Genomic DNA, 13,355 nt, shown 5'->3' on the forward strand with positions numbered 1-13,355 from the left:
TCTAGTCCTTGAGATTTTAAGTCTTGATTAGATTTTAATATTCCTTGTCCATCCAATAGCTCATTATATGTCACCACCTTATTCCAGTCTAAGACTTTGGGGTATATGATGGTTACCATGGTTGATAACCATCTCAGGATTTTTGTATATTGATTTCTCTTTATTTTCCCCCAAACGTCTAGTAGTGCGTCTCTTACCTGATGTCTCTGAAAATATGTTTGAGATTTATTTTTCCCCTCCTAGATGAACGCATACAAGCCAAGCTGTAGATCGTGGCCTTCTATTGTTAGTATCCTCTTATTTTTAAGAGTTATCCACTCCTTAAACCATGTTACAACTACCACTTGATGGTAAAGTTCCCAATCTGAGAGTCCAAAACCTCCGTTGCTCCTACTATCTTGTAAGAGTTTAAGTTTTTAAGTTTTATTTGAGCTTTCCATCCTTTCTAAGGTAGGTAAATTGAGGACCCAGTTTGTGGGGGCAATAAGCTGACTTTGTATAAAATATATACAAAAGTATGAAGGCTATTGCTTAACGCACTGTAAGCCGCCCTGAGTCTCCGGAAAAGGGCGGCATATAAATCAAATTAAAAAAAAAAATCTACAAAAAAAATTTCCCAGGTTTTATTGGTACTATTTTTTTTTTATTTGATTTATATGCCGCCCTTCTCCGGAGACTTAGGGTGGCTTACAATGTGCTAAGCAATAGCCTTCATCCTTTTGTATATTTATACAAAGTCAGCTTATTGCCCCCACAACTGGGTCCTCAATTTACCTACCTTAGAAAGGATGGAAGGCTGAGTCAACCTTGAGCCTGGCGAGATTCGAACCTGCAGTAATCGCAGGCAACTGGTCTTAATGACAGGGTGCTTTAGACCACTGTACTACCAAGGCTCCTATTTGAAATAAAGATAAGATTTTTGGTAAAATAGTCATCTTTATTGTTGCAATTCTTCCAATTAATGATAACTCTAGTTTTGCCGAATTTTCCAAATCCTTTTGTATTTGTTGTAACAATTTTGTGTAATTGTCTTCTTTTATCGAAGAGCATTTTGCTGTCAACCAAATTCCGAGATATTTTACTTTCTTTACTATTTGAATTCCCAATTTCCCTTCCAATTTCTCATTTTGATTATGTGTAAGATTTTTTGTTAATATCTTTGTTTTCTCTTTGTTTATTTTTAATCCTGCTACTTTACCAAAATCCTCTATTTCCTGTTTCTAACGGTTCTTCTATGAAAAAGACCAGGTCATCTGCAAACACCTGCATTTTATATTCTTCTTCTTTAATTCTTAGTCCTTTTATTTCCTGTTTCTGTCTAATCTGTGTTAGCAACACTTCTAATGATAAGATAAAAAGTAGGGGACATCCTTGTCTAACCCTTTTATTTATATTAATTTTCTCTATTAGGTCCCCATTTACTATTATTTTAGCAGTTTGATCGGAGTATATCGCCTTAATCATTCCTACAAATTTTTCTCCAAAGTTCATGCTAATTAATTGGGTAATGAGGAACATCCAAGTTAGATTGTCAAAAGTTTTTTGTGCATCCACAAAAATTAATGCTATCTGTTTTTCAGGGTGAGCTTCATAATATTCTAATATGTTCATGACCATTCTTGTGTTATTTCTTGTCTTTTTGGGAGGAACCCGTTTTGGTCGGGGATCATTTCATTCAATATTTTTTTAAGTCTTTCTGCTATGATTGTAGCAAATATTTTATAGTCGGCATTTAACAATGAAGTTGGTCTATAATTTTTAAACTGTTTGGTATTGGTATCTTCTTTGGGTATTAGTGTTATAAATGCCTCAGTCCATGAATTTGGTAATTTAGTTCGTTCTAACACTTCATTATACAATTCTAGCATTATTCCCTCCAATGGCTCCTGAAGTTTTTTGTATAGCTCTGCCAGAATCCCATCTGGCAGAGCTTTATTAATTAATTAATTAATTTATATACCACCCTACTCCCGAAGGACTCAGGGCGGTGAACAGCCAAAAGATAAAATACACATAGTACGAACGTTAAAAAACGATTGAAAAATACATTAAATACTTTGGCCCAGAACAAATTTAAAACACCCCAATTTATAAAACAAATTTAAAAGCAATAAAAAGGGAGGTTAGGCCAGACCGGCCTGCTGGAATAAGAATGTTTTGAGGGCACGGCGGAAAGTGCGCAAATCCGGGATCCTCCGTATCTCCGGGAGGAGCTCATTCCAGATGGCAGGTGCCCCCACAGAGATGTCTCTCCCCCTGGGGGCTGCCAGCTGACATTGTTTGACCGACAGCACCCTGAGAAGACTCTCTCTATGGGAGCGTACTGGTCGGTGAGAGGCTACTGGTGGCAAAAGGCGGTCTCGTAGGTACCCCGGTCCTAAGCCATGGAGCGCTCTAAAGGTGGTAACCAAAACCTTGAAGCGCACCCGGAAGACCACCGGGAGCCAGTGCAGCTCGCGCAGGAGGGGAGTCACATGGGAGCGCCACGTCGCTTCCGTAACCACCCGCGCGGCTGCATTCTGGACCAGCTGGAGCCTCCAGCTGCTCCTCAAGGGGAGCCCCATGTAGAGAGCATTGGAGTAGTCCAGGCGGGAAGTGACAAGGGCATGAGTGACTGTATGTAACGAGTCCCGATCCAGAAAGGGACGCAACTGGAGGATCAGGCAAACCTGATAAAAAGTCCTCCCGGCCACAGCCATCAAATGCTCTTCTAAAGACAGCCGTGAGTCCAGGAAGACACCCAAGTTGCGAACCTTCTCCATGGGGGCCAACGACTCGCCCCCAATAGTCAGTGATGGCACCAACTGACTATATCGGGACGTCGGAAACCACAGCCACTCGGTCTTAGATGGGTTGAGCCTGAGTCTGTTTCTCCCCATCCAGATCCATACAGCCTCCAGGCACTGGGACATCACTTCAAGGGCATCATTGGGTGATCCGGGGTGGAGATGTACAGCTGAGTGTCATCAGCGTACTGATGGTACTTCACCCCGAAACCACAGATGATCTCACCCAGCGGCTTCACATAAATGTTGTATAGAAGGGGCGAGAGGACTGACCCCTGTGGCACCCCACATACAAGGGGCCTCGGGGTCAACCTCTGCCCCCCTGTCAACACAGACTGTGACCTGTCGGAGAGAAAGGAGGAGAACCACCGCAACACGGTGCCTCCCACCCCTAACTCTTCCAACCAGTGCAGCATGATACCATGGTCGATGGTATCAAAAGCCACTGAGAGGTCTAATAGGACCAGGACAGAGGAGCAACCCCTGTCCCAAGCCCTCCAGAGATCATCAACCAATGCGACCAATGCCATTTCCGTGCTGTATCCAGGCCTGAAGCCCGACTGGAACGGATCTAGATAAGCCGATTCATCCAGGTACTGAGGAAGCTGTCGCGCTACCACACTCTCAACAACCTTCACAACAAAGTGAAGGTTGGAGACTGGATGATAATTAGCCAACACTGCCGGGTCCAGGGAAGGCTTCTTGAGGAGAGGCCTCACCGCCGCCTCCTTCAAGGTGGCGGGGAAGACACCCTCACTCAAGGAAGCATTAATAATCCCCTGGAGCCAGCCTTGTGTAACCTCCCGGGAGGCCAGCACCAACCAGGAGGGACACGGGTCCAATAAACATGTGGCCGTGCTCAGTCTGCCCAGTATCCTGTCCACGTCTTCGGGAGTCACAGGATCAAACTCTTCCCAGATAATATTCTCAAGACCTGCCTCCATCATCCCTCCTGAATCTACCTAGTCAGAGTCCAGGTGTTCCCGAATCTGATTATATTGAATAATATGAATATTATTTTTTTGTTTCTTGATTGCCTCTTTCATCTCCATTAGAGTTATCATTTAGCATTTTCCTAGTTTCCTCCGGTATTTTCGGCAGGTCCCTCATTTCTACATATTGCTCAATGCTTTCTTCTGGAATATCCTCCTGACTATATAATTTATTAAAGAAATTCTGAATAATACTTCCCCCCACCCTCTGATTGATAATCGAGATTCCTGTCATCATCCTGTAATTGTTCTATTAATTTTTTTGTTCTTTCTTTCTTAAGTTTATATGACAACTATCTTCCTGGTTTGTTTGCGTATTCAAAAAAGTTTTATTTTATTGTTTTAAGGTTGTGCATCATTTCTTCTTGTAATGCTAAATTAAGTTTTGCTTCACTAAATCTCTTTCTTCTTTGATTTTATTATTTTGTGGTTCTTTTTGCAATGCACATTCCAATTCTTTAACTTTTTCCTGAAGCGTCTTTTGTTGTTTTTTCTTTTTCTTTTTTCTTCTCACCATATAGGCCAGTGATGGCTAACCCTTTTGACATCACGTGCCAGGAGTGGGGGGCGGAGGAGGTTTGTGTGTGTGTCCACACCCATAATTCTATCTGCCCCGCCCTGCACATGTGCATGCAATCCCCCTCCCCCTAGCTCCTGACACGTGATGGCCTGGTAGGCCTGTTTTTCTTTCTCACCTGGCTCCAGATCCTCTCTATGCATCTGGGGAGGGCGAAAACAGCCTTCCCCACCCCCTCGGATGCCCTCCGGAGGCCTGAAATGGCCCATTTCCCAACTCCGGTTGGACAGGAAGTGACTTTTTCGCTGTCCCCAGCCTCCACCACCACATTGAAATCACCTATTATGCATAAATTATCCCATTCTAACTGTATTATTTTCTGATGTAGTTTGTGATAAAATTTCTTCTGGTTTGTGTTTGGCGTGTATATTACCATTAAGAGCATTTGTTTTTGAGTTGTTGTCTCTACTATCTTGTTCTTGTTCTCCAATTATATAGTGGTCGTAGAACTCTTGTGCCTTGTCCAAGGTATCTATTCAGAATTTATTGTCTTGCCACATAATTAACATACCCCCAGGTATGAGCCATCTGAATAGTACTTTGTATTAGTTGTGAAGATAGAAAGTGATAGTTCCTTCTTTGTTCCCTTACTCTTCTTCGTGCTTGCTTCAAGGTTAGAATTTCTTTCCCCTTATAGATTAATGGTTCATCTCTTGTCTTACTGTAAACCTCGTCTCTAACACTTGCTCCGGGAGAGGAAAGCTATGGCAAATCTAGACAGCGTAATAAAAAGCAGAGACATCACCCTTCCAACCAAAGTGCGTATAGTCAAGGCTATGGTTTTCCCAGTGGCAAAGAATTGAGGCCTTTGAACTATGGTGCTGGAGAAGACTCCTGCGAGTCCCTTGGACTGCAAGGCGATCAAACAAGTCAGTCCTAGAGGAGATCAACCCTGACTTCTCCTTAGAAGGTCAGATCCTGAAGATGAAACTGAAATAATTTGGCCACTTAATGAGAAGGAAGGACTCACTGGAGAAGAGCCTAATGCTGGGAAAGATTGAGGGCAAAAGAAGAAGGGGACGACAGAGAATGAGGTGGCTGGATGGAGTCACTGAAGCAGTAGGCGTGAGATTAAATGGACTCCAGAGGATGGTAGAGGACAGGAAGGTCAGGAGGAACGTTGTCCATGGGGTCGCGATGGGTCGGACATGACTTTGCAACTAACAGCAACAACAAAGGCAGTTTGTGGCAACATGCGTAATTGGTATGAATCCTGTATGCTTCATCTATATTGTTTTGAATTTTTTGCACACTTATCTACAATGGATAGGCTAGTAGTTCTGCCATCAGTTTTGGGAGATCTTCCTCTTTGCTTTCTACTATATTTTGAAATCTTAGGAAAAATGCTGATTTCTCCAATTCCAAGTGTATTATTGCCTCCTCCAGATTTCTATTTACCGCCATCAATTTAGCTTCTGTCTCCTCCAATTTCTTCTCCATTTGTTATGTTCTAGCTTCTGCTGTCTTTATCTTCTGTTCATTTCTAGCTATCATCTCCTGTATTGTACCAATTTTATAGTCTAAATTGCGGATGTCTTCTTTCACTTCACCCATTTTGTTCTTCATGGTTTCTTGTGATTGTCTCTTGCATCTTCATCCTTGTTTCTTGAATCATCATCAGCGTCGACTGGACACTTTGTAGATTCAATGAAAAACCTGATGTCACGATGGCACGGAGCAAGCAAATGGGGCTTCGTTTAGTTTGCCCAAATTTTCACATTTTTGAGGCCCATAGGGCGATGTTGGCTCTCGGAGGGAACAATGGTACAGAGGGGATACCTTGGAGTTGGTGGTGAGAGGTGTGATCTCCCGAAATAACAAGAGGAAGCCCTCAGATCAGGCGCAAAAGAAATTGGCCTTCATGGCAGATCCAGAGGCGTGATGACCTGACTATTCGAATGGAGTAGGAAGAAAAAAGAGGTAAAGCAGCCTGAAATATGGGTGAGGAGGGACAAAAAAGTTACTGAGATTGGAAAGACTCTCAGTGACTTTGAGTAAATGTATCACATCAGCTGCTGAGTGACTCTCTGAGAAGGTGGAAAAGCAGCGATTTAATGGTGGGAGCGGAGACAAGGCAGTGAACGATATCCAAAAAGACTGATTGCATGGAAGGTGTGAAGGAAAAGCTTTGAAGGGGCATCTTTTGAAGAGTTTTAATGATAAATGACAAGCTTGGACCAGGATTGGGATAAAATACGAGGATTGGAAAAAGAAAGCTGGCTGGAGAAATAACAGTGACTGGGCTAAATAGAAGGGAGACATCTTGGATTAAAGAGACAGTTACCAAATTTGGCATTAACAGAGATGGACTTTTTCGGTGGTGACTGTACATCCAGGAACTCTAGAAGAGACTTTCTTATAAATAAGACATAAACTGAAAATGGACTATATTTATTAACAGTAAACCTAGAAGGAAGATAAGTGAATAGTGGTTATATATACTTGATATTTATGCTTACATTTATATCTAACTATTTATATCCATCCATATATTAAACTGATACGAATTTTATATTATTGGAGCTATTTTTACTCTATTGTACTGTTATATTTATGTATATTCAATAGTATATACAGGATTAGATGAAGATCTTGATATATTTATAGTTTTATATATGTAATATAGAGAATCAATTTAAGGAAATTCTAAATATATTTGATGAATATCCATAACAGATTGTATAGAAATATATGAACCTAGTTACGAACTATTAATTAATTAAATGTTTAGAGACTAACAACACAATCATAGAACTATAGATATCTTCCAGATAAATCTTTGATTCTTTATGTCATTTAAAATCCTATAATTTATAAGATTCAAAATAGAATGAATCTTATAATGAATCTGTTTGTAGAATACCTCTACATTTAAATTATCGCTATTTACTCCTTTAGAATGAATAGATTTAGAACGAGAAAGTAGATCAGTGATGGAGATAAAAGGAGTGGAAACAAATTAAATAAGTGTAATTACTATATTATGGTATTGTGGAAACATTTTTAAAAAATGTTAAAAATGATGAGTATGACGGCAACGGTCATGAAAATAGGGAAAAAAACCAACTTTGATGACAGGCTCTCCATTGGGACAGCACTCAGTGGAAAGTATGCTGGGCAGTGAGAAATCAGGCTTCCAATATTCTTTACAGCAATTATAAGTACAATTTAATCTCTCTAAATTTACAGTACATAATGATACTCTTCTTTCTATAATTTCTATGTCTAATCTTCAAAGCCATAAATCACAAGTTCATTTTTTTCATTGGTTGACTGACAAATCACATTAAACATGTAGTCCTCAATATCTACATGGAAGGAAGGAAGCAGTGGAGTATCCCAAGGTTCTATTTTAGGCCCAATACTCTTCAAAATCTTCATAAATGATTTAAATGAGGGAATAAAAGGGGAACTCATCAAATTTGCAAATGACACTAAGCTGGAAGGAATAGGCTCAAGATCCAAATGGACAGAGTTGAACATTGGACCCTGTCCAACAAAATGAAATTCAGTGTAGAGAAAAGTAAGGTCTTACACTTAGGCAAGAAAAACCAAACATACAGGTTGTAAGGATTGCCTCTCCTCCTAACTTAAGAAAGTGTAAACTCTTGAAATGAAGTATTTCAGAGGGAACCTTTTATTAAGCAGAAGTGACAGCAATGGATTCAAAGCAGTGTCTGAATACTTAGGCAAGACAAGTAGAGTTAAAGCAGTAGAGACCCCTCCCTTTAGCCAGATGCAAATTTAGCCAATCCACAGGTGTGAAGATGTTATTTTACCAGCTGCCCTGAGAACCGGATAAGCATACATTCCCATGGCTATCTTCCATTGGCTATCAAATGAAACATTGCACATGGCCATCCCTCCTATACTTCCCCAAGAGGTGAGAAGATCTCAGGGTGCTTTGGCACCAGGATGCAAGTTACAAAATACCAGGCAATATTAATGAATTAAATCCAAAGCCCCCCTTTCTCCCAATTGAATGGCAGTATCACTTTTAGGGATCTGACACAGGTATAGATTAGGTAAAACTTGGCTCAATAGCATTAGATGAGAGAGGGATCTTGGAGTCCTAGTGGACAATCAAATATGAGCTAGCAGTGTGCAGCCGCTGCCAAAAAAGCCAATTAACAGAGGGATAGAATCAAGATCATGTGAAGTACTAATATACCTTAATAAAGCTTTACTAAGAAAACATCTGGAAAACTGCATCCAGTTTTGGTCACCAGATTATAAAAAAGATGTTGAGACTTTGGAAAGAGAGGGGCAACAAACATTATTAGAAGCCTGGAGGCTAAAACATAAAAAGAATAGTTGCAGGAATTCTGTATGTCTGATCTAGTGAAAAGAAAGACTAGGGTGACATGATAGCAGTGTTCCAATATTTGAAGGGCTGCCATAAAGAAGAAGAGAATCTATTTTCCAAAACACCAGAAAGCAAGACAAGAAACAATGGTTGGAAACTAATCAAGGAGAGAAGCAACCCAGAACTAAGAAGAAATTTACTAATATTGAGAACAATTAATCAGACTTGCCTTCAGACATGGGTTCTCCATCACTGGATAGAATTGGACAATCAGCCACAGTCATGTGGGACAATTCACCATGGCCAACTTGTCACAGGACAACTAATCACATGACAATTTAACAATTCAGTTTAATTTTTTAAAATAAATATAAAATTATTTTACTTGATATCATTCATATTTCATTTTATCATTATTACTCCACCTTTTGAGTCTCCTAGCATTACCCACTCTGATTTAATGGTGGTGAAGTTTTTGTTTCCATGTTTTGTTGGGAACTTCAGCATGACAATGTTCAAGAGGAGGAGCCATATTTCCTCATGGAGAAGAGTGTGGAGAGTGAATGGAGGACCTCAGACCCTACTTTGTCTTTCAGGTTAATGCCAATGGGAGTGTCCTGCTGAGTGAGATAGTGGGTTCCATTAAACTGAAGGTGTTCCTTTCTGGTATGCCAGAGCTACGCCTGGGCCTCAATGACAGGGTCCTTTTTGAGCTCACAGGACGTAAGTAAATCATAGTGTAATGACATGTGCATTTGGGGAGAAATGGGCATAATAGGTGAGTCTCAAATTTGAGTCTCATATCAATAATGTCTTTGCACTTCCATATCCATCTATGGAATGTGTCAGATTGGTTATAAAGTTAGGAGAAAGAGCAAGTCTGCAATTTTGTTTTGAGAATGTCTATAAAAGTCCATACATTTTGGTTTAATTTCAATAGACTATCCTATAATTTTTAATTGGAATTTTGTATTGTTAAATTTTATTTAGTTTTTAGTTTTCCCCTCTGCAAAGTTGTTCATAACTTTATATGTTTCTTTTGCAGCATATTCATAGGATTTGATTATCAGAAAGTAGGGCTCATTATTTTTCTTTTCTTTTGTGAAACTTCGTTTTTATTGAAGACCTAAAGTTTTGTGAAGCTTCCAACCAAAAACAGGCAATTGTTTCTTAATACATCTAGTGCTGAAAGTGTGCCAGAGATTATATATATTCTATATTTCTGACTTTCAGGTGGAAAAAATAAATCTGTAGAACTCGAGGATGTCAAGTTCCACCAGTGTGTGCGACTATCACGTTTTGACAATGATCGTACTATTTCCTTCATTCCACCTGATGGAGATTTTGAGCTTATGTCATATCGCCTGAGTACACAGGTAGATCTTTGAAGTGTTCCTGGAAATGGAACAGAGAAAAAAAATATCCTGGGATTTTACTCAGAAGCATGATCTCATGTACCACCTTCCCTCTGCTGAGATAGGTATCCCTCCCTTGCTTGTGGATTCACCAAGATAACACCTAAACTTTGCTAATGATTGATGTCCAAGTGTGGCAGTTGCCTATTTATAAAATAGTAGAAATTGCTGTGGAAGGGAGGTTTTATTTTGGTAAGGAGAGAACAACAAAAAATATGTCCAGATAATTAATGGTTTCCTTTTTCTTTGCCAATCAGAAACCTATCTATTGAGATATCTAAAAAAATTTACAAGCATGATAAATGCCTAGTAATGGCTGTATATAGTGTCAGGGCTCTTTGCACCAACAAGCCAGCCATGCATATAACTCATGCAGCCAGTCCAAAAAGAGTCATATGGTTTAATGCAAAGTATGAAGTCAGTGTTACACAAGATAATTAGATATGCTCTAGGATAGAATCCCAGCACTTTTTTCTTCTTCTGAGCATTTCCCCAGCAAAATAAAATTAAATAAAATATGTTGTCTGGTGCTGCAGTAATTAGAATGCAGCATTGTGGGCACAGCCCACAGCCTGGTGTTTGATCCTGATGGGGCTCAAGGTTGACTCAGCCTTTCATCCTTCTGAGATTGGTAACATGAGGACCTAGATTGTTGGGGGCAATATGCTTATATTGTAAGCTGCTCAGAGAGTGCTGTAAAGCACTGTGGGGAGGTACTGTATATACAGTAAATCTAAGAGCTATTGCTAAATAGAATACAATACTTTTCAGCTAAAGATAGCCGTGCAGTTTTGCCGCCCAGGACTATCTCTCCTTATCAGTTCTTAAAATAGTATTGATGACATTTTTGCAGCTGACAAGTAAATTAGCCATTCTTTTATGATTTTACTTAAACATATTTCTATGCTGCTGCATTCAAAAATGATTTAGCAGCTCTATAAATGATTGTTGATGGATGAGCCACAGTGGCACCGTGGTTAGAGTGCAGTACTGCAGGCTATTTCTGCTGCCTGCCGGCTGCCTGCAGTTTGGCAGTTCAAATCTCACCAGGCTCATGGTTGACTCAGCCTTCCATCCTTCCGAAGTGGGTAAAATGAGGACCCAAATTGCTGGGGGCAATATGCTGACACTGTAAACTGCTTAGAGAAGGCTGTAAAGCACTGTGAAGTGATATATATATCTAAGTGCTATTGCTGCTATTGTTAGACTATGTCTCATAGAGTATTACCTCTGTGGTTGTTACATTAAATAAGGCTGCTCAACTGTGCAGGTTTAATTAAAACTAATGGAGTTCTAATTATAACAGAACTCCAAGGAGATGATCAGTTTCATCATATTTAATGCAATAATCTTTGGACTATTCTACATCCTCTATTATATTGGAAGATTTGAAATTCATGCATGTCTTTCATTGTTTCTCTCCCCCTCCCCATCCCAACAAGGTGAAACCTCTCATCTGGATTGAATCTGTCATTGAGAAGTTCTCTCACAGTCGAGTGGAGATTATGGTTAAGGTGAATTATTTTGACCAATGTCATCATTCCTCTGTAAAAAAATTAAAAAAGACTAGATCCTAATAAAATGCACATTCTTTATGTTTTATTCCTGTAAATGTTATTGATTGATTCAAATTGGCAAGCATAAAGAGAGATCCAAGAATAGCTTGCCTCCCAAATTGTGGATTTTCAGAAATAGACTGGACAACCATTTGACTGGGATGGTGTAAGGCTCCTGCTTGAGCAGGGGGTTGAACTAGAAGACTTCTGAGACCCCATCCAGCTTTATGATTCTACACTCTGCAGTATGTTCTATGTTCTAAAGGTATGGAATTTGCAGAAAAGAGCATATCTGTCTTCATTAGATAAAAAGAAATGAGTCCAAGCCATCTTGAATTTTGGATCTTTCTCTTGTGTCAGAGACTTAATTCTTCAGGGAAATCTGTCTTTTTCCAAATGTCATTTTTTATTCTTTTTTTTCTCTAAAAGGCAAAGGGCCAGTTCAAAAAACAATCAGTGGCCAATGGTGTGGAGATAAGTGTGCCTGTCCCAAGTGATGCTGACTCACCCAAATTCAAAACCAACATTGGCAATGCAAAATATCTGCCTGAAAAGAATACTGTTGTCTGGAATATAAAGTCCTTCCCAGTAAGAAAAATTCCTTTTGTTTTTCTCTGATCAGTGTCCTGCATCTTTCATATCAGTAGTATATTCCAATCAGTTAGACTTTTATCAGGAACATTCAGTAAGTTATATAGTTCTTTTGTTGAATTTGGACTGGGGCACTATTTTTTTAAGACAAGTTTTATTAAATTTTTCTTTTACATACATACAGTATTTTATGAACAGAGTATTGACCAGGTCACATCTTTTACAACTTATAACATAATTATATATTGATTTTTATAATCTATTCCAATCTTCTTTTTTGTTTTTTCCAGATACAATTTACATATTTCGTTTTCTGCCATATTATTTTTTTTCCTCTACTTTTTTCTCTTATCTTAATATCATCTTAATACTTAATATATAAACAGTATCACTATGTTTATGTTGTTTATATTTATTAAACTTCTATACCGCCCTTCTCCCGAAGGACTCAGGGCCGTGTACAGCCATATTAAAACAAACATATACTCACAAAATTTAAAAGCAATTTAAAATAAATATATAAATTTGGCCCTTATGTTAAAAGCTACAAACACCCAATTTAAAATACATTTTTTTAAGCCAGCCCAGCCTGTTGGAACAAAAGAGTCTTAAGGGCATGGCGAAAGGTATGTAGGTCGGGGATCATGCGAACCTCCAGGGGCAGTTCATTCCAGAGGGCAGGTGCCCCCACAGAAAAGGCTCTCCCCCTGGGTGTCGCCAGTCGACATTGTTTGGTCGACGGCACCCTGAGGAGTCCCTCTCTGTGGGAGCATATTGGCTGGTAGGAGGCTATCGGTGACAGAAGGTGATCTCATACATACCCAGGTCCTAAGCCATGGAGTGCTTTAAAGGTGGTGACCAGCACCTTGAATCGCACCCGGAAGACCACCGGGAGCCAGTGCAGCTCGCGCAGGAGAGGTGTTACATGGGTGCGCCATGTCGCCCCCATAATTACCCGCACGGCCGCATTCTGGACCAGTTGGAGCCTCCGAGTGCTCTTCAAGGGGAGCCCCATATAGAGAGCATTACAGTAGTCAGACGGGACGTGATGAGGGCGTGAGTGACCGTGCGCAAGTTGTCCCGGTCCAGAAAGGGATGCAACTGGTGAATCAGGTGAACCTGATAGAAAGCT

General features: G+C 39.9%; 1 protein-coding gene across 3 annotated transcripts in view; it reads left to right on the top strand.

Moving 5' to 3' along the window:
• The window catches only part of AP1M2 (adaptor related protein complex 1 subunit mu 2), a 50,594-nt gene that overhangs the window by 27,692 nt on the left and 9,547 nt on the right, over window positions 1-13,355 (top strand). For all 3 annotated transcript variants that reach the window (XM_034437849.3, XM_087888496.1, XM_034437850.3), the window contains 4 exons: window positions 9,258-9,384; window positions 9,895-10,037; window positions 11,519-11,590; window positions 12,062-12,220. In XM_034437849.3, coding sequence (XP_034293740.1) covers window positions 9,258-9,384; window positions 9,895-10,037; window positions 11,519-11,590; window positions 12,062-12,220 — 501 coding nt within the window. The remainder of the gene's footprint in view (window positions 1-9,257; window positions 9,385-9,894; window positions 10,038-11,518; window positions 11,591-12,061; window positions 12,221-13,355) is intronic.

Source organism: Pantherophis guttatus, chromosome 2 (genome assembly GCF_059756535.1).
Source record: "Pantherophis guttatus breed Tessera chromosome 2, ASM5975653v1, whole genome shotgun sequence".
Classification (NCBI taxonomy): Eukaryota; Metazoa; Chordata; class Lepidosauria; order Squamata; family Colubridae; genus Pantherophis; species Pantherophis guttatus.